The following is a 21290-nucleotide window of genomic DNA, read 5'->3' as shown; positions in this document are numbered from 1 at the left end:
ATTTATCATACTCCATACCCCATCTTTAGACCACGCTGTTAACTGATAAGATAAACCTTGTTGCAAATACCTACATAATAAAGTCCACGATGGTCAGAACAGTGTTACCGAGTTAAATCCGACGAAAATGTAAATAAGTGAATGGTTACCCGCATACGTACCAGACGTATAGGTACCTACCCTACATTTCGTAACGTAAAGATTGACAGAATATCTACAAGATCGCTAACAGACAGGCACGTTTTTTGCAAAAAAATCATTTTTCATACAAACTTTTATCGCTCACTATCAGTGATCGGCAAAGTCGGTGCCACACGGGGTTAATGACCTCAATCATTATGCTAATACGGGATATGCCGCGGGAATCACGGGATTCGTGTTATATTCACTATACATACTACCTACTTTTCTTTCATCAGGCAACTTATAACAATCAAGACAATTGTAGCAAATCCAATCACAATTAGGTTGCGTTGTTTTATCACAGACTTCCTATGGCCACCTCCTGTGTCTATTTTCAGGTCACCATAACATTGCATTGTCATCCGGCGTTTCTGAAGTTTCATTTCAATCAAATAATGGGAAGTGGGTCTAATTGAGCTTGCAAGATTTGACCCGAATATACAAAGATACATAAATGTAAAATAAAAGCCTTTAAAAACAAACCACTACAAGTAAAATAAAAGCTTGGAGAACCGAAAAACGAAAGTGATTAATACAAAAATAACAATTGAGTTTTTTAAGTCGATCGATAGTTATAGATATAACAGTGCAAAATGTTAAACGCATATAAAGTGTTATCTTCAGCCGATAGCATATGACTTGCATCAATTGTTATCATTATGGCATATGCAACAATAAGATATTGTGCACAGGACTTCCTTCGCCGAGACTTATCCATTATCTCTTATCAACCCTTATCTAAACGCTGAGCCATTCCTATCTTATTTACCAGAGATCTGTCATAGGGAGTAAGAAATACGTACTCAATTTAGGAATTTACTAGGAAAGCAAACAAGGGTACGGTCCGCGTGATGGAAAGCGGAAGCAGTCAGAAGAGTCAAAGGATATGTGAGAAAATTTATATATGTATCTGTGTTGTAACTTTGAGGAATTTGACGTTAACATGTCATTATAGTATCTGGGAGTATAGAAATTTACTTTCTATTGTCGCCAGATCTCCACATATGTATTTACAATATAATTAACGAAGCTTTTAATTTGAAATGTATGGATTCTCTCAAATAAGACATTGCTTACCAAACCATTGGTCTGTCTAGCTTATTAGAGCTAGAAGGGCCCCTTTGTCCCCTTCCGCCCCTTCTGAAGGGGTTTTTATTCGCCCTGTCGAACCTATTACGTGCAGCGAGTGTCCCAACTTAAGTACCCGTCTTCAACGCGTAACCTGTACAGACATAGCTGTATAGAAAAGTGGACACTCATTTTAGGGACCTAACTGTTCATGCGCTAACGGCAGGCAATTCTTGACCATCTTGAACCTAGTATCTTCGCAATAAGGTTAGGAATTGTCGGTTAACAGTGTGGGCGGTACAGTGATATTTCTAACGATTACGCAGTTAATATTTTATTAACTTCCTACCGTCGGTTAGCGTGGACGTTGACGGACAATACAAATAGCCTTCTAAAGAGAACGCTAAATCGTAGTCTTTATATTGATTTTTAATATATTTTAATGAAGGCTACATTCATGAAAATTAAATAATTCACACGGAAACCTAACTAGATATTTATATTTGCAAGGACAGACAAGTGCACGGAGCGGGCGGGCGCACGCACGCGGGTGTCATTGAAGGGCTCTAACCGCGAAAATCGAAGTTCGTCAATTGCGGACATTTTCTCTGTCACTCTAAATTACATCTTGATGAGAGTAAAAGAGAAAGATCTCCGCAATTTGCGAATTTAGGTAAAATCAGTCGCACGTCGCACGCATCCGCGCCAGTTAGCGTTGCTCATACTATTTTTCGCTAACCCGCTCCACCCCGCTCCATGCAACCGCGCCAGCTGGCGGACGCCCTATCTACATCTTGTAGTTGGGGTGATCCGCTGATCTATTAACCTCTACAATGAGTTAAATACAGTAATTGCTAACGGTGGAACGCTTTGTTAAGGATAATTTCGCCTTCGATAATTGAAATCGCACCAAACCGGTCCCAATCTAGTAACCTAGTTCTGCGTTGTACGTATCAAAATTGTTTCAACAATGAAGATGGTTGCCTAACTATTTGAAAGACAAATTGGAACCTAAAAATAGAAAAGAACTTATAATGTTATTACTTTTAAACTATAATCAGAAAATTAGCATAACACGAATGCATGTCGACCTGATAAGTAGGTTGTTATAGTAGATATGTACATTGAGAAAGTTTGGAGCATAAATAACTAACATATCATCGGTGAAATTTTTTTCCACATCTTGTTGAATCCGACAAAATAACGTCCTACACTCGCGTCATCATACGAATTTCGGTAAACAGCCAGCCTAGCCAAGGTTACAATCGCTATCGCTTCGACAACGAAAAGCTTCATCTCTCTCTATCACTCTTCCATATTAGTGCGACAGTGACAGTTGCGTTTCGATCGCTACGGAGCGTAAGCGATTGGCATCTTGGCTACGCGGCCTGACCTATAAAATCAAATCTGCGTTAACGATTTCAATAACATTTACCTATCTTTATTGCTTATACCTCAAAGGATTTAAGATCATTAAAACTACAAGTTTATAAGTAAATATAAGACCTACGTACGTAAGACTACGATTATAATTACCTACTAAGTAAACAATTGTAATAGAGTACTAGAATCAGAAAAAGCTAGCCATTGTATAGTATATCTGCCTATACTGCACCGACAAAGCGGTTCTTGCCAAACTACGTATACCTATATTATATTGTATATTTGTCGTCAAGCTACTCATATGAATTCACGAAATGGGCCATTTATGTCTACTACGGCTACAATTTCATATTGATTTTATATCGTTTCACATTCAGTGAAATAGCCACTTAGCGATTATTTATTTAAAAAAATATTGCACTAAATACAAACAAATGTACAAATAGTGGATTGGATTGATGCCCGAGTGATATTGTCTACCAAGGCCAGGCGTGTCTCACTCCGCGATTTCGTCGCTTTGCTAATACAGGTAGCTAAAAGTCCATCCGTTCGGCCCCAATTTTGGGGAAAGCCATAAGCCGCGCGTGGCGCTGTCGCCACCTGTGTGATAATAAAGAAAAATATACGTACCTACTGTATCACCACAGCAAAATAACCAAAAATTACATGAGTTGTACGAAAAAAGATTAAAAGAAATGTGATGGCATAAAACCTACGGAACGTAAGCCCGACTCGGTCTTGGCCGTTTCTTTATGAATACCTACTTGAATAGTGAATCAGGTAGGCCGGAAGGGTCGGCGGTCCCCACCATTACGCAACTCCGTCACCAAATGAGACGAGATATCCCTACTAGGGCAATTTGTGTCGCAAACCGTATAAGAATGATTTTTTTTGTGAATGACTAAAATTTTCGAAATGTTCGCGAATAAAAATTTTACTCCCCGTTCCTATATAGGGGAAGTCCGGGCATAGTGAACACCTTTACCTTTGACTTGACATAACAGAAAAATTTAATGAGGAAGAAATGAAAAAAGTATCAATAATAAGTCTTTATTTAATAATCTTTTAATTTAAAACAACACTAGCCTGCAATGTTTAACAGTTGCTGCAATTTTGAACAAAACGTAAAAAAAGATATTTTATTCGCTTTGCCCAGGGTGCCGGGCAAAGTGAAACTGGCCCCCGGGCAAAGCAAATATTACTCATAAAATCTTAGTGAACTTAATAACTAAGTGAAAATTAATCAACATAAGATCATTTCAATAATATTAATTAGAAAAAGCTGTCACAAGTAACTTTTGATATATTTTCACTGATTTCATAAGCATAAGTCTTCACGGCATTTCTGAAGACATTTTAACACAGCGAATCCACGTTCTGATAGCCATTTCTATGACGTCTGTTAGCCAGGAGCTATTATCGATCTTTTTTTGATATTTATATACCATCTGTAACAAAATATTTTCATAAAAAAAATTACCTAATAAATTCAAAGTGAACACGCTATCCGCTTTGCCCGATCCACTTTGCCCATTCAGTCAGTTAAAGAAATTAAGAATTAAAAAAAAATAACCGTTGGATTGTTTTAAAAGAAATGCGTTGTAAAAGGAAGATACTTTAATAAGCAATAGAAGCATCTTGAATTAAAATTCGAGATAATTACTGTGACAAAATAACATACAATGTACTTACCTTTCAAAATCGAATGTTTTGCACTAAAAACACATTTTGACTCGTCACCGACGACGCTCACAGCGACCGCTCCCTGTGACGCTTGCCGCTCATAGAGCGAAGGATTCCGAACATCATATAGGCGCGTGGTGCGACAAAGTCGAATAGTTTAGGATTGGGAGCCCGAATTCGCTTTGCCTGGGGTGTTCGCTTTACCCGGACTTCCCCTATCCTACAAAAAACCTACATTCGACCTAGGTGACTAACTACAACCAAAAAATTACACCTACTGCGTTTACATATTTATTCTGTTTATTCATAATATAAGCGGTAGTTGAATCATGAACCCATGACTCATTCAGTTCATAGTTTATCTTTAGAGTAAGAATAGTTTGTCTCAGGGATCGGATACCGGTATTTTTTGTATGGGAACGGAAACGGTATTTTTTCGTTCTTTGCTAATTACTTCATTTCTAATTGGGCAATCTAATTATACGAAGTCGTAACCTAAACACACAACTGAGTCCTACATTTCAAGTATAAAATAATTCGAAAAATATGGTTATTTCGATGTTTTTGCAAAAAACCGGTTCCGATCCCTGGTTTGTCTAAAGTTCATATTTAACTTAAAGTAGGTAGATATATCTATCATTATTAATATTATTATCAACCAGTCCTGGTCGGTTTCGACCATGCCTTGGCTAATATCGACGTCGTCTTATCTCCTCCGAAGTAATTTAAAAGAGGCCTATGACTAGCTGACGCTTGGCGACAGGATAATCAGAATATTTGGGTTAATTACTTATGTGCTTCTGGTGAGAGCGTCCTTAGCGGACAATCAATTTTGGGTTATAAGTACTGACACACACATATACATATGTACGTAAATATGTCTCTTTACTGCGCATAACAAAGATAATCATTAATCAACTTTACAAAAAACATGTATTGTTATAATTTTATAATTATAAATATTAAAATCCCGGTGAAGATTGTGTGATTCGTACAAATAATTGTTTTTGGGTCAATTATTATCATTACGTACATATTATCAGAGTTCTTTCATTATTTGTATTATATTTAATGATAATGATTATTGACGTGGTGATTATTGTAAAAGTAACTAAGAAACTATAAATAAAGCCTTATTGAAAATATTGAACTTCTCATTTAAAAAATTATAATGGTACAAATTAAAAGTCAATGATTTCAAACAATTGAATGAGTTAGATAAATATTTGGATCCAGTCCGGAAACAGTCGCGCAGATAAACAAAACCTAACACCAGCGAGTTATCGATAATCCATAACGACCATAACACAATATAATAAAGACAAATAAGTATGATTATTACAACTGAACAAACATTTAGAAGTTTAGAACATATTATATGTTATTTGTGGAAGCGAATACATAATACATATGTAAATGTCAAAATATGTATTTATGTATGTTTGTAGGTATATGTGTATTAAGTATAAGTTTTCTGTTTGACCCATTGGTTGACTGGTAGATAATGCCTTAAGGCATTAAGTCCGCCATTTGTACAAATTTTATCGTGTAATAAAGTTTAAATAAATAAAAATAAATAAAATATGCTGAATGGCTTCAAATTGACGAGTATTTTTGTAACATTTTGTATACGATGCATATAGGTATGTACATACCTACATTTTTTCTCCTAATAAATTATTCACGTAGCGGATCAGGTGTAGGTACAGTCACGAATTTAATTTCCGACCCAAGTTGTACTTTGTCACAGTGGCAATAGTATGAAATCTCTAGCGACTTTCATATTGATTGTCACTGTGACAAGGGACGAAATGGGTCGGAAATTAAATTATTTGAATGTCCAAAATTACCTGAACACAACTAGTTGAAGGTATGATTTTAAAATGTGTTTTATCTACGTAAGCTACGAATTTAAATTATATAAAAAGTACCGGCTACACACAACAGTTTAAAATGTCGTAATTTTATTTTGTAGTCTTCATCAGTATTTCCACTTTACAAATGCACGAGTGAAACTGGCGCTGAGTGTCTAGCCGAGGCCTATAATATTTGAAGACCCTCGATTTCTCCAGGGTCCCGTCATCATTGACTTGATAAAAATGGTACCCAGGAATGGGGTTTTCAAAATCGATCTATTAGTCTCCAAGTAAACGCTTAACGTATAAGTAAGAGACACTACAGAGGTATATGAGAGTTCCCTAGAAGTGTTTCCCTTGCTCCAATGTTTCTCTTGCCTTATAATATAACACAAAAACTGAATAATTAAGAACCTCCTCCTTTGAACGGTTAAAAACTCAAATATGCTATGCCAGCGGTTCTCAATCTTTTTTTTTTACGGAACCCTTTTGGAAAGCGAAATACTTGATGGAACCCTACAATAAAACAATAGTTTTTAGAAGTGTATTTTTTTATTAAATAAGCATAATTCTAAATTCTTGCGGAACCCTTGCAGGGGTGTCGCGGAACCCTAGGGTTCCGCGGAACACACTTTGAGAATGGCTGTGCTATGCAATAGTTTCTAGAAGAGGCGTACCGTTAATTAAATGAGGGTGTATAACGGAAGCCGTATAGCTAATTATAATTATTTATTATTATATATAGCAATCAATGGCGTCCCGCCGTCGCCACTGTCGCCAGTGCAGAGGGTCGACGGTTGCAGTCAGGCGCTGTCTGTCTAATCTAATGCCATTAAGACGAAATTCGAAAGTGGAGGACCCGTGCGAAATCGCCTTTTCATACAAACGTAGTCCTCATTTTCCTCTCTGGATATTAACATTATTGAAAATATTTTGATACAATTTGTTGTACTAATATCAACTACCTATGCCCCTAGGTACGTTTGATTTTTTTACGACGATCACCTCGATGACACGCATTTGACCGTTGACTATTTGTCATCTTCGTTAACCCGTTAACAATTTGTCATTCCTTTCTAGTTATTCGATTTCGAACCGTAATGATGGCAAGTATGTTGCCGCTACGGACTAAAGGGTTAAGTATGTTCAGCAAGTCAGGTTTTTAAGCAACATTTTTGTCAAGATTGAACATTTTACGTCTTTGAGCTAGTCGTAAATAATGTTTAATAGCATTTCAAACTGTTATGTGAAATCATTTTTTTTTTTTATTAAACGGGCCAACTCGAGTTTTAGTTGTGGGATCTGATTCCGCTACGATACTGATCTTTCTTCAACCAAAAACGTCACTTTAGAACACTGACAGATCAGTATCTTATCGAAATCAGATCGTATAAGTAAATTACGAAGTGACCCGAAAGATTATTTATGTAGCTCCATTTGTCAAAACAATACAATACACGAAAATAATACACAGTACCTACAGCCTACTCAAGAGAGCCAAGTAACAAGCTATCTTATCCCGAAAAGGCTATCTCTTTTCAGGTCACCGAACCGATCGTAGGTTAGTGCATTTTAGTTAAAAAAGAAAGTCAAGGAAATTTTAAAGATTCTGTAGATCTTTCCATTCTTTCCGATCTATATTATTTTATAAACATAATCATGATTATACCTTAGGTACTCATTATATTATTAGGTAAGTATGACTGTACGCAATAATAGATCATTACTTCAAACTTCCAGATCTGTTGAATCTGTTGTATATACCGGTAGGTATACCATTACCATATTTCCCAAGAGATAAGCGAACATCACCTTTACGTCAGCATCTCACGGACAATCCTAGCGAAGTAATTTTTGTGTAGTTGTTTACGTTTAAAATGTAAATATGGTAGGTGTTGCGTAGGTGTAGGCGTACTACGAGTCATGAGGTCGGGGCCTGCGGCCTGAAACCGGATCTCACCAATAATCGAACGAGATCTCTAACTACACCACATTCCTTATACAATTTTCTAATACACATTTAATGCATACTAATTTTATAATGTAGGTTATATAGTAATGGCCGGTATCGATACATTTTGTGTGTAAGTACTAAGTAATACTAAGAATTGGTCGTTAGGGTTGAATGGAAACGTTCGGTTCAGTCAGCTGTTGTGAAGCCGGTAGTAGGGGCCGCGAGCGAGGGAGCCTGCGCCGTCTGTGACGTCACGCACGTAATTATCTCATTGAGCCGAGCGCGCCCGAGCGCACCCGACGCCGCCCGAAGCCGATCAAAGCCAACCAGTGCTACATGTTTTCTAGTACGCGGCCGACACACACCACGCTCGAACGTTCCGTCGTTATTTATAATCGTCAAACAGTGCAAGCGATGCCTGATAGATGCCCGTCGCGAGTGCCGTTACGCTAACAGTGAAGTGCATACAATTTCGTTTCGCCCTCATTTGTGGGAGTGATTTAGTGACGGTGAGCATTCCTCCGAGCCCGCAGCCGGCCGTCGGTCGATGAGCGCTCCCGCTGACGCCAAGGAGCACATTGATCGAGTGAGTTTCCGTGCGCTTTCTAACGAATTGTGTGCCCGGCGAAAGAGAAACTTGTTGTCTGTGCGCGCGTTGTGTCGGGATGCACGACGCACTAATTATCAACTGTCAGTGACAAAGGAGCGCTCCCCGCTCCGCCCCCTCGCGCAATCATAGCCTCGGTCTTTGAACCGCTCACATTTACAATTTGTTTACTCGCTGAATATTCTAGAGATATCACGCTACAAACTTACATTTTGTTACATTTGTTGTTATGTTGTGTCACGATATTTAGACCGCATTCGTAGCTCACGTAAAACGGAATGTCAAAAATATTAATTACCTACCTACTAAACCGGTTAATCGGCTTACGAAGGTACATACCTCCTCATCGAATACATCTACATATACTTTAACGCTCATATAACTGGATTCTCAAGTAGATAGTGATACAATGTAGGGTTCTAGTTTAGAGCGTCGAACAATTTCGAAAGGCGCTTGGAATAATGCAACCGACGTAACCGATTCATTGCGCTCGCAACTGAAATAGGCACTTCCGGTGATTAACGATGTTGTTTTTCAATTTCAGGCTCGATCCAGCAGCCCAATGGCGAGTGGATGACGATCTCGGCCCGCTCCCCGGACAAGGAGCCGTCGCCGCCCAAGCAGATCAACCTCGCCGAGCCGCTCGTCGAGTCCGTGCGCGTCTACCTCGCCAATGAGCTGCCCGACAAGCAGCTAGCGCCGCCCGCGGACCCGCCGCCGCCGCCGGCCGGCGATGTCGACGTCGACATAGCACAACACACTGCTCACGAAGAAATCAAAGGCATCAACTTCGAGCGCCTGAAGCGGAATGACCTGAACAACAACGCCTCACGAACCGAGAGCGAGCGGCCGAGTGCGAATCCCGAGATGCCCAACCAGGCCGAGCTGATGCAGCGGCAGCCGCTGCTCGCGCGCGCCGCCAAGACGGACGCGCCCGCGCCCGGCACCGACGAGTCCGACCCCGACCAGGAGCACTCCCCGGCCCGCGGCGACTTCATCGTCGAGATCCCGCCGGGCGCGCGCGAGGAGCGCTACCCTAAAGAGATATGGAAAACGATCATTTCATTTTTCTTCCTGTTCTTATGCGTGTGCATCAACATGATGTCGCTGTCGCTGGTACACGAGCGGGTGCCGGACCGCAACACGACGCCGCCGCTGCCGGACATCTGGCTCGACAACGTGGCGGCCCGGGACTGGGCCCTCGCCGTCTCCGAGTACCTCATCATGCTGTCGACGACGGTCGCCATGCTGGTGGTGGTGTTTCACAAGCACCGCTTCATCGTCGCGCGGCGGTGTTTCTTCATCATCGGGCTGCTATACCTTTACCGTTCGGTGACCATGTTCGTGACGGTGCTGCCGATGTCGAGCACAACGTACTTCTGCAGCCCGAAGAGCAACAGCACGACGCCGCTGCTGGTGGTGAAGCGCATGTTCTACCTCATCTCCGGGTTCGGGCTGTCCATCAACGGCAAGCACACGTTCTGCGGGGACTTCATCTACTCGGGGCACACGATGGTGCTGGTGCTGTCGTACCTGATCGTGGCGGAGTACTCGCCGCGGAAGCTATGGCCCGTGCACTGGGGCCTATGGGGCGCGGCGGTGCTGGGCGTGGTGTTCGTGCTGCTGGCGCACGGCCACTACACCGTGGACGTGATAATCGCGTACTACGTGACCACGCGGCTGTTCTGGACGTTCCACTCTCTGCTGGTGACGCCGCACCGGCACGGGCCAGGCCAGTACATGATCCAGCGCGAGTGGTGGTACTGGCTGTTCACGTACTTGGAGCGCAACGTGCGCGGGCCGGTGCCGCGGCGGTACGACTGGCCGCTGCCGTGGCCGCGCAGCAAGCTGTTCAGCCGGCTCAGCTAGTGACGGGAGGGCGCCCCGCCGCCCGAGCGTGTGTGACGCACCTTCTGCGAGTGCCGGCGCAGCACCTGCAGCTCCTTGGGGCTGGTGCGCGTGCACACGGCCAGCGTCAGCGTGTAGTCGAACTGGTGCACGATCAGGTTCAGGTACACGGTCTCCTCCCAGTCGATCTCCGGGTCGCCGATGGGTAGCTTCTTCGAGTCCTTGCGGAACACCTCCACGTCCGTCTGCAACAGACAGGCCGTGACAGGCGGGCTCGGACAAGTGTCCTATGTGATAACCGATAAGTGAGTTTTCCTAAATGTCTAGTGCAAACTGTTCTATAAACTCGTATGCTTTTATTGTTGAATAGAATAAGATTTTTTATTTAACGAGGACTGTTATCGTTCGGACGATCAATTATGAACAGCCATCTGTTGATAAATACATGTAAAATCTTTTTTTTATATTAAATTATAACTTTTATAAGTGGTTATGGATCGCGAAGTGTGGGAAGGACGCGATATTTAATAACCTAATGTACTGTGATTTCTGATTTGGAATGTTTCCGAGGATGCATGAGCGGCCTGCACCGCTAAGTACATATTATATAGCATAATGAGAAGCCTACTGTAAGAAATAATATTTTTATATTGTATAAAATAGAATACATACTGTTGTTTAAAGCTACTTTTTGTATTTCCAAAGAATCTAATAGTATTTTGTAACTTCATCCAAATGGTGCTATACCTACTAGAATTATCAGCGAGCCATCGCTGCCCCCAGTCACAAACTAGCATACTATCTATAAAACGCATTTTTAAAGCAAAATTCAGTCCAGTGTCTGTAGAACGAATGGTACGAATATTTCAAAATAATATAAAGAACATATAAACGTAATGTAAAGAAGTACACATGAGCGCAATCTGATCAATTTAATCGTCAAACGCTCATTGTTCTTTACCTAATGAAATCCTGCGCCGCAAACAAGTCATGGAATCACGACATAACATTAATATTTGCGCTGTGCCCGCGATAGCGACTGATAAACCAAAACCAGACTCTGGAATTATCGACGACAAATTTTAAAAGCTATTTATTTGCATATAGTCAATTTATTTCATCACACTTGCTAGTAAAGTATCGTATAATAGATTGTTGAAGAAGCTAGAAAGTGACCAATAAATGGACGAATTAGTTTAAGCCCTCGAAAATACAAGTGTACGTATCTATTGCATTTTCATATTCATACTTACCTTAAATCAAAATTCATAACGACCAACCTTGCAGTCGTATTCATTCCTGTACCTATGCCTAACGCACACAGAAATCGCAACTTTACTACTATTGCTACTTGAATTAGGTATGCGTTTAAACGACTAATCTCATAATTGGATCGTCTCAAAAAAGTACATGTTACATCATGTGAACCTCCCGCCTATTTGTATCTTTTTTATTAAACAAGAACAGCTGGCAGCTAAATTTTAACGCTTAAAAGCGCCTTATACGACGAGTTTCAGGACCTATAAACAACCTTTCTTATTATCAAAAGCACTACCATAACATATCTAATAAACTTGGTGCGTTGAGTCGGTCGAGTGCCAATCAATCAGTGAGTGGGAAGTAAAAGTGTAGTACAATATACTTATATAGTACAACTAAAACATTGTTGGACTGTTGACACTTATTCGATGGTGACACTTATGTGCGCCACGTCCACGAAACGCTATCTCTCTCTTTATCACTCTTCCATATTAATGCGATATCGAAATATTGTCATCTTGGCTACGGGCGCAGGTGTAGGTGTGCAACTAAGCGCCACTTTCTATCTATTGCTACATTTCCGAGCAGTGGCGTGAAAAACATGTTATTCCATACGGAAATAATGAAATTTTGCAGCAACTTTGACAAGTCAAGTGGATATTTTTATTCAAAAAGTTAACTGTGTTCTCGTAACACCGAAGCCTGTGACCGAAGCCAATTCTTGCGCTTTTGAATTTGGAACTTTCTTTTATTTCCAAAAGTTCAAAACTCAAAATTAATTTGTACAAGTACGCCCACGCGCACACCTGTACCTACATTAAGTCCCCACTGAGGGTATATAACTAATATTAGAAGATATTCAAAACATAATTTTTACCACACCAACTGGTAAAGGCTCTCGTGATTGTTAGAACGCTGATAGCAAAGTTGTATTTTATTCACATGTGAGGCAAATTAATGAAATGCAAATTTTGAGTTGTTTTCTTATGTTTGATGGTAGAATTGACTTTTAAATGATGATTTTGAATGATAAATATTTAATAACATTCATTTGGATTTTGTTTGATATCACAGTTAATATTTTCTTCGGGTTGGTGTGGTGAACATTTATTGTTTCATTCGGGGGCAAATTTACTTTAACCCTTGAAACCCTCGCAACGCTCAAGATTCCATTTTTCGAACCACTCGCTACGCTCGTGGTTTACTTTTGGAATCTTTCGCTTCCTCGGGTATCAATATTAGCACGAGCGGTTAAACAACAACTTTGTCCCGTTGTAAAACAAATAACTATTATCTCGAATAGGTACATGATTAGAAAACGTAAACTGACAGTAGCCGAAGTGTATTTCATGAGATTAGATAGTTGTCGTTTAGTATCTTTTATGACTAAATTATTTTCATTTACGCGACTTTATGTCTTCTCAATTATTTTTATATTAAATAGGTAGGAACATGGCGTATAAAGTCTTTGCCTTGATACCTACAGTCTACACTACGTAAAAAAAATGGGGGATTAATCTATTTTCTTGTAATTAACTTTATTTTTGCGTACAAATATGGTTATACAATTACTTGCAAATGTGATGAACTGATGAAAAACAATGTACATAGCTCGTTCCATGAATTATTTTATTAGACTAGTTTGTAATAATACTCTCACCCTCGAAGTTGCACGATGTACTAATTTCAACGTTAAGAATAAAAATGTTGATATTTTGGTTTTTAATATTATCTACATACCTACAAGTCTATCTATACTAGCTTTTATTTACTTTCACCACCCCCATCTGTTTCTCTATAATAAAATCAAGACCAAGGCAAGTTGCTAAGCGGACCGGGGGGGATTCATAAATCTCGCCCACCGAGAGTTCCGCACTTTTTAGTATTTGTTGTTATAGCGGCAACAGAAATACATCATCTGTGAAAATTTCAGCTACATATATAGATATCACGGTTCATGAGATACAGCCTGGTGACAGACAGACGGACTGACAGACAGAGTTTTAGTAATAGGGTCCCGTTTTGTACGGAACCCTAAAAATGGTTTCATTGAATATTGTTACAAGATGACAACGTTGGTAGAAAATGCTAATCGAAACTTAAATAATGTATGGAAATAGTCACTTTTCGTAGCATCTGTCTTTGTACGCTTGTCATCTTGGCTAGGCCCCTAGAGAATCTACCGCGAAAATCTAAAATCGAAATGTTATCTGCCTCTCTGTCACTCTTGCATATTCGAACATGGACGCATATAGACGAACGAACGAAAGAAATGGTTCGCGGTAGGCCCTCAGTCCCGGGGGTGTAGGTACCGTCTAATAGTTGGCCCCCGCAGAAAGACGCGTACCTCATGCTTAAAAAGATAGGAGTACCTCATACTTGGTACATTCGCCATAAGATATATCGGAGCGGCCGAGATGCTCAAAAATATCTGAACACGCACTCTACCGCCTTGACAATAGAGGCGTGTACAGATATTTTTGAGCACCTCGGCCGCTCCGTTGTATCTGATAGCAACTGTACCTCATACTTGGGAGGAGAGGAGTACCTCATTAGCATACATCGGGATTTTCGGTGCGGGAATGATTTCGTGTATTTTGTAAAATATTTACCAAACTATGAATTAAACGTAGCGTAGGTAGTAAGGTCCAAATGTGCTTAAAAATGTTAAATTAGTATCGTTTTTTACAGTTTTTACCTATTATTTGGCTAGTGTAAAACATTCCCGCGCCGAAAACCCCGATGTGTGCTCATTAACCCTTTAACCGCCAGTCTGATATACAGGGTGCCCAGTAATTAATGGATAACCTTCTAACCACCGACAGGGCACCTTAGGCTGGTCCAGAAAATGCACTTATAGGTCTAGTAAAAGTTTCGTGGTTTTCGAGATAATCGCACTTTTCTAAATTTGAAGTATGGTGCTAGCTATTAAAAAAGACAGAAAAGTTCGATTATCTCGAAAACCACGAAACTTTTACTAGACCTATAAGTGCATTTTCTGGGCCAGCCTAAGGTGCCCTGTTGGTGGTTAGAAGGTTATCCATTAATTACTGGGCACCCTGTATAAGACATTACATATCCAGCTCATTTCGCCACAGTCTGATAAATAAGACAAAGATCTGATTTGGTTTTTACAGCACATTTATAACTCCCGTGACCATGCCAACCTTACTCTGCGTGGTACAATTACTGTCGGTGGCGACACGAGCACGCTCGATCAAAAATTGCTGGCGGTTAAAAGGTTAGTAGGTACCATGCATACCTCATACTTGGGCAGGTACCGCGAGGAGCCCTTGACGTGCCTCTTACGCACGAAGAACAGGAGGTCATCGCAGTCGATCGAGCGCTCCTCTTGGAAGAGGAAGTGGCGCACGAACAGGTCCGTCCAGTACGTCGTGCCTTGGAGGACCACGAAACCCGACTCTGCGGAACAACGGGGAACGTGTAACTCCAGTCCAGTTCCTTTTGGGTACTGGACACTAAAAACCCGGCCAAGTGCGAGTCGGACTCGCGTACGAAGGGTTCCGTACCATTAGGTACGCAAAAAAAGGCAACAAAATCACGTTTGTTGTACTTAAATATTTATTATATTCTGTTTTTAGTATATGTTGTTATAGCGGCAACAGAAATACATCATCTGTGAAAATTTCAACTGCCTAGCTATCACGGTTCATGAGATACAGCCTGGTGACAGACAGATGGACAGCGGAGTCTTTGTAATAGGGTCCCGTTTTTACCCTTTGGGTACAGAATCCTAAAAAAGGCTAAAAGTTCCTAAAACTGCCTCACTTTAAAAAATCACTCCTATGTTATACCCTAAAATATATGGCTACCACTAGTTTGTCACTGACATATTCGCTAGCGTGTGCGTAACTTACTTTCGTACGAGCGAGATGCATAGAAAGTAAGTTATGCACACGCTAACGAATATGTTAGTACTATATATAATATGCCAATTCGAACGTACACTGACATCAAAATGATATCTAAATGATGTCATTTAGCTATCGTGCATTTCGCTCGTACTTGTCCGTACATGTATTAGCGCAAGTGACGTTCGAATAGGCCCTAATAACGTAAAATTTAAACCCTAAAATATTTATCGAATAAATATCAAATTATTATAGCGATAATTATCAGACTATAATTATCTGGATAATTTCGAACCCGGCCGCTACGGAACCTAAACTCGATGCGTGTTTGTGTTTTTCCATCGAGGAGTTCTGTTTCCTACCTTCCGACTGCGTCATCAGATCATCTCCATGTTAACATATTATTGCATTGTCATCGCAATTAAGGAAGTAGGTACTCTAAATTTCAACTGAATCGGATGCCAGGAAGCGGTTCTTATTTAAGTTACCAGATATAATAGTGAAGTTAATAAAAGAGTGTAAAAAACTATTTATTACAGCAAAGTAGAATAGCGCCCTACCAAGGTATGTATCAGGGGGGGGACACTAGGAATGTAGTTAACGTCAGTAAAGATGCAGGCGATTTCTATATTTTGCTCCCGACAACATACTATTGCGTAAAGTTGACTTCCGATTACACAAACTACGTCACCAGATGTCACTATAAAATTCATATAATTTTGGTGGCATTAATATTAAAATTAAAATAAGTACGAATTAATATTTTTAATTATTATAATTTTCAATTAATTTTGCGAAAAAATAAGAGTTTTGTTAAAATGTGACTTAATTATGCTGTTTGTTTATGCTGGCAACACTTGCATAACCGCCAAGACCAAGACCATACAATCATAATTATATAGATGAAATGGGCGAGGAGCCAGTTGACCGAACGAGATGCACTTATAGAACTTTTAGTATGGAGTAGCAGAGAAAGCGCTTTTGAAATAACCCGACCAAATTACGTAGGTTATGTTTGGTAGGTTGTCAGGAACGTCAAAAAGTGTTTTTAATTTGGTCGCATCACGTATGTTCTGTCCGTCACGGGCGCACGCGTATAGCTCATCTAAGTATATAATACTAGGTATATGGCCAAGACATGCAATTTTTTAGCTGTCTCTGGAAGAGCGTAAATTAAAAATATTTTAGTGATGGTTGAGCCATTTTCTTCGTTATGGTTTGGTTATGGTGCTGGAGGAAATTAGATTATAGCCCGAATGAAAACACATGCCTGCCCTGCCCTGTTGTGAAAACCTCCAGAAAGTGCGTTGAGTTCTGTGTTATTTTGTGCAATATGGACGCTATTTTAGAGTAAATTTATTTCGTGGTAGGTATCTAATAAGTACCTACTTTTGATAAGGCACGCCACTATCGATAAATCTGCTACAATGCCTAGACTATGTGCTTGTATTGTGCGTAGTAAATTAATCATATTTTCTTAATCATGTATTTTCTTGTGTGTGAATGCTTTTTCACCACACTCGCTTTCTTTTCTATTGTTTACCTAAAATTGTACTTTCCTAGCGATAATGTGATGTAAAACATGTATGCAATAAACATATTGAATTTAATATTCTGTTTTTTTCTTTATTCCATTATTGATTGAACATTAACCTTTTCCACATAATGTTAGGTCTACTTGGGCGGTTTACAAGTACATTTGTTGTTTGATTTCTTGTAAATAATTAAAGGTTTTTGTTACAAGAAACCAAACAAAAAATGGACTTGTAAACCGCCCGAGTAGACCTAATATTATGTGGAACGAAAGTACACGTATGGATGCATATGTAGTTGTGCACGCACACAAACATACTTAGTATCGGCGGAGAATCAGAGATGGCTCTTTCAAATGAGTTTCCATAAAATGCTTCAAGAGGGCTCTCTTTACCTATATACTTACTTTACTCTTTGGTATGTATAGTCCGGACATGCCAGTAGGTCACGCGACTGACGCGCCCAGCACAACTACCGACGGCAGCGCCACCTCTACGGGACATAAGGCAAGTTTGGACGCGGTACACAACTGGTTACGCTTGTTACTGCGCTGTCGCTAAACAAAAAATATAGATGGCGCTAATGTTACAATTTTAGGGTTCCGTACCCAAAGAGTAAAAAAACGGGACCCTATTACTAAGACTTCGCTGCCTGTCCGTCCGTCAGTCACCAGGCTGTATCTCATGAACCGCGATAGCTAGACAGTTGATCTTTCACAAATGATGTATCTCTGTTGCCGCTATAACAACAAATACTAAAAATAAAATAAAATAAATATTTAAGGGGGACTCCCATACAACAAACACGATTTTTTTACTCTATTTTTTGTTGATGGTGAGGAACCCTCCGTGCGCGAGTCCAACTCGCACTTGGCCGGTTTTTTTTAATTCTCTTTACTCATTCATTGTAGCAACAAAACTTGATTTTACGAGCTTTAAAATTATTGACTTGCACATACATGTGTTTTTTTGTCTATGGTTCTGCAATAAGTCCGTTTATTTTTATTTTATTTTTTTATAGTGCAACAGATGTTAACTATAAAAAATTGCCGACGATACAAACGGACTGTAACCCAACTGCAATTTGTATGGGAACTGCACGCCGATTGCACGCCAACTGCAACAGCAGCGTACAGAGCCCATAAAAGTTGCAGTCGGGTTGCTGTATCGGCCCTTCCTGTCATTTTGTAATTCACAGAAACAAACCAAGCCCATAAAATAAAAGCATATCAGGTAGATATGGACAATCACCCCAATAATTAAAAACATCCAGTAACACAAGGCTATTGTACTTTGTACCCACAGAAATTTTAATAAATGTTCTCAACCCAACATTACCAGCCCAACCCTAAACCTAGCGGAATGGCCTCTAGGTCATTGACCCCTAAAAGGAAACTACCCTGTATGCCTCTATTTCAGCCATTTGAGTTAGTAAAGCAATCGACTTAATTACACTGTTTATTTAGGCTATATAAAGAATAGGCAGGTATAATGGGTACGGGCTAACTTTGTACAATCATATCAGTTGATACCTACTATTGTATGCATTCTCACACTCTCGGGTTAACTCCATGAAGAAGACAACAATAACTTACTCATTCTCAACAAATTAATTTAACCAGTTAACTTTGTTCCACAAAAACGAAAGGTGAATGAAACTAATATCTTAATAGAACAGTTTTTTAACCGGTAACCGCAAACTGAAACGAAATCCCTTTTGTTCCTCAGTGAATGAATAAAACCAGTTTTAAAAATTAAAGGGTATACGAGCCCTGGCCATTACAACAAAACTGTCACTGTAATTAGTATGAGTGTGCACTATGGTATTATGATAATTTAAATCTTGTTACATAAATTGGAACCACTTCCCAGTATCTGACCAAGTTGCAATTTAGTGTAGCCCCAAAATCCGGAGATGATGCAGTAGAAAGGTAACCAGAGGAACTCCTTGAGTTTAGGCTCATTTGATTTTTACACAAACGATCCGACGCATACCCCAAAACACTAAGATACCATAGGCTCATTAAAAAGGTCTTGAGGAGTATTTGATAAACATCTGTCCATCTGTCAGCAATAAAATTGTGTATCAATAAAAAAAATTGGAGCTTAACTTTTAATTTCTTAGGATTAGTGTCAACTCTGACATGCAAATGCCTCAAATGACTGCCCAAGTTGAATGTTTAACGGTTTTTGTTGCTCTTCATGTACGAGGGCTGTTTGATAAGTACCCGTTTTCCAAATGTATTAATATCACGGGCCGAAAATATGTATACAATCGTTTTAAGCCATTTTTCAGAGGTGGGAAAATTTAAAAAAAAACAGCATTATTTTGTTTTTTTCTCATTTGACAGCGATTCAGTGAAAGCGTGAACTTAAAATTGTGAAAATAGAGAAAGAGCAGTATCGGTCTGTAATTAGATTCTTGTTTTTGGAAGGAAAAACATGTGATGAAATAAAAGTAAGAATGCAAGCGGTTTACCATGAATGTGCTCCTTCTATGACAACCGTCAGATACTGGTTTAACGAGTTTAAGCGGGGGAGAACAACCGTCTTTGATGAGGATCGCCCAGGCCGCCCAATTGAGGTGACTACAGACGATATGGTTAAGAAAATTTTGAAAATATCGTTTTAGCCGACCGCCGAATTGAACTTCGAGAAATCGTTGATGCTGTAAATGTTCCAATCGAGCGGGTACAAAACATATTAGAAGAAAAATTGGGTATGAAGACAGTATCGGCGAGGTGGGTGCCGCGTTTACTCACGGAGGAGCAAAAACGGAACCGACTGACTACTTCGGAGCAGTGTTTGGCCATGTTCAAACGTAACCCGAAGGAGTTTCTGCGTCGTTTCGTGACCGTAGACGAAACGTGGGTCACCACTACCCCCCGGAAATGAAAGGGCAGTCGAAGCAGTGGATTTTACCGGGTGAACCTGCGCGAAAGATAGCAAAAATCGTTCCATCGGCTGGAAAGGTCATGGCGACCGTTTTTTGGGATTCGCAGGGTATTATACATATTGAGTTCTTAGAAAAGGGGAAAACGATAACAGGGCAGTACTATGCCAATTTATTGGATGAATTTGACGCTGGGTTGAAGGACAAACGACCCCATTTAAAAAATAAAAAAGTACTGTCTCATCACGACAACGCACCAGCTCATTCGTCTAGAGTTGTGATGGCTAAATTAACACAATTACGCTACGCCCTATTGCCTCACCCCCCGTATTCTCCAGATTTGACCCCATGCGATTTATTTTTGTTTCCCAACCTGAAAAAGTGGCTCGGTGGTAAGCGATTTGGATCAAATGACGAAGTCATTGCCGCCACAGAGGCCTATTTTAATGACTTTCCGAAATCATACTTTTTGGATGGTTTATTGAAGCTTGAATATAGGTGGAACAAGTGTATAGAGTTAAAAGGAGACTATGAAGAAAAATAAATGCATATAAACAAAAACAACTGATTATTTTTTTCATAAACGGGTACTTATCAAACAGCCCTCGTATTGCAGCCAAATGCTGCACCATTTTTACAATTTAGCATATTACATTACATTTGCCATTTATAATATATAACATAACTTGCACTCTTTGGGCAAGTATTATGCAAAAAGTGAGATTACCAAACTAGTTTTAGCTAAATATAAATAAATAATATAAAAGGATCATTTTTGTTAGGTGAAGACAATTTCCAGCTTAATTTTTTTGTCTACTTCAAATTGAAGTGGTTGGTCTGGCAACTACATGGAGATTGCTTCACCAAGAAGAGCGCAGCTTTTAAGTTTATGATCATGATATAGATGGATATAGAATAGAGAGTGTGTATTTGTGACAAAAAATAAAAGAAAACAACAAGTAACACAACAGCATAATAGCCACAAAATGGTCCCGACTCAGCATGGTGCTAGCCTGGCCAAGCTAGTGCTGGTCTTCCGTCGGGGCCATGATCTTTTACAGCACGAAGTGTAACACATTATAAAAAAGAAAAATTAAAAGACACACCAGATATGGTAACTATTTATCATATATAAAATACCAATTAACAGC

At 39.8% G+C, this 21290-nt stretch overlaps 2 protein-coding genes across 2 annotated transcripts in view; one reads left to right on the top strand and one right to left on the bottom strand.

The window, feature by feature from the left end:
- Positions 1 to 21290, bottom strand: part of LOC134662650 (uncharacterized) — a 54367-nt gene that overhangs the window by 32419 nt on the left and 658 nt on the right. Inside the window, exons 2-3 of the mRNA XM_063518923.1 lie at positions 15105 to 15265; positions 10645 to 10827 (exon numbers count right to left, since the gene is read on the bottom strand). Of these exons, the coding sequence (XP_063374993.1) occupies positions 10645 to 10827; positions 15105 to 15265 (344 nt within the window). The remainder of the gene's footprint in view (positions 1 to 10644; positions 10828 to 15104; positions 15266 to 21290) is intronic.
- On the top strand, positions 8290 to 11265 carry LOC134662397 (phosphatidylcholine:ceramide cholinephosphotransferase 2-like). The gene is made up of 2 exons (XM_063518612.1): positions 8290 to 8713; positions 9279 to 11265. The coding sequence occupies exon 2, from the start codon at positions 9308 to 9310 to the stop codon at positions 10601 to 10603; it is 1296 nt and encodes a 431-aa protein (XP_063374682.1). The 5' UTR covers positions 8290 to 8713; positions 9279 to 9307; the 3' UTR covers positions 10604 to 11265.

Source organism: Cydia amplana, chromosome 3 (genome assembly GCF_948474715.1).
Source record: "Cydia amplana chromosome 3, ilCydAmpl1.1, whole genome shotgun sequence".
Taxonomy (NCBI): Eukaryota; Metazoa; Arthropoda; class Insecta; order Lepidoptera; family Tortricidae; genus Cydia; species Cydia amplana.
Note: the sequence above shows the minus strand (reverse complement) of the source record. Positions and strands in the feature narration are given on the sequence as shown.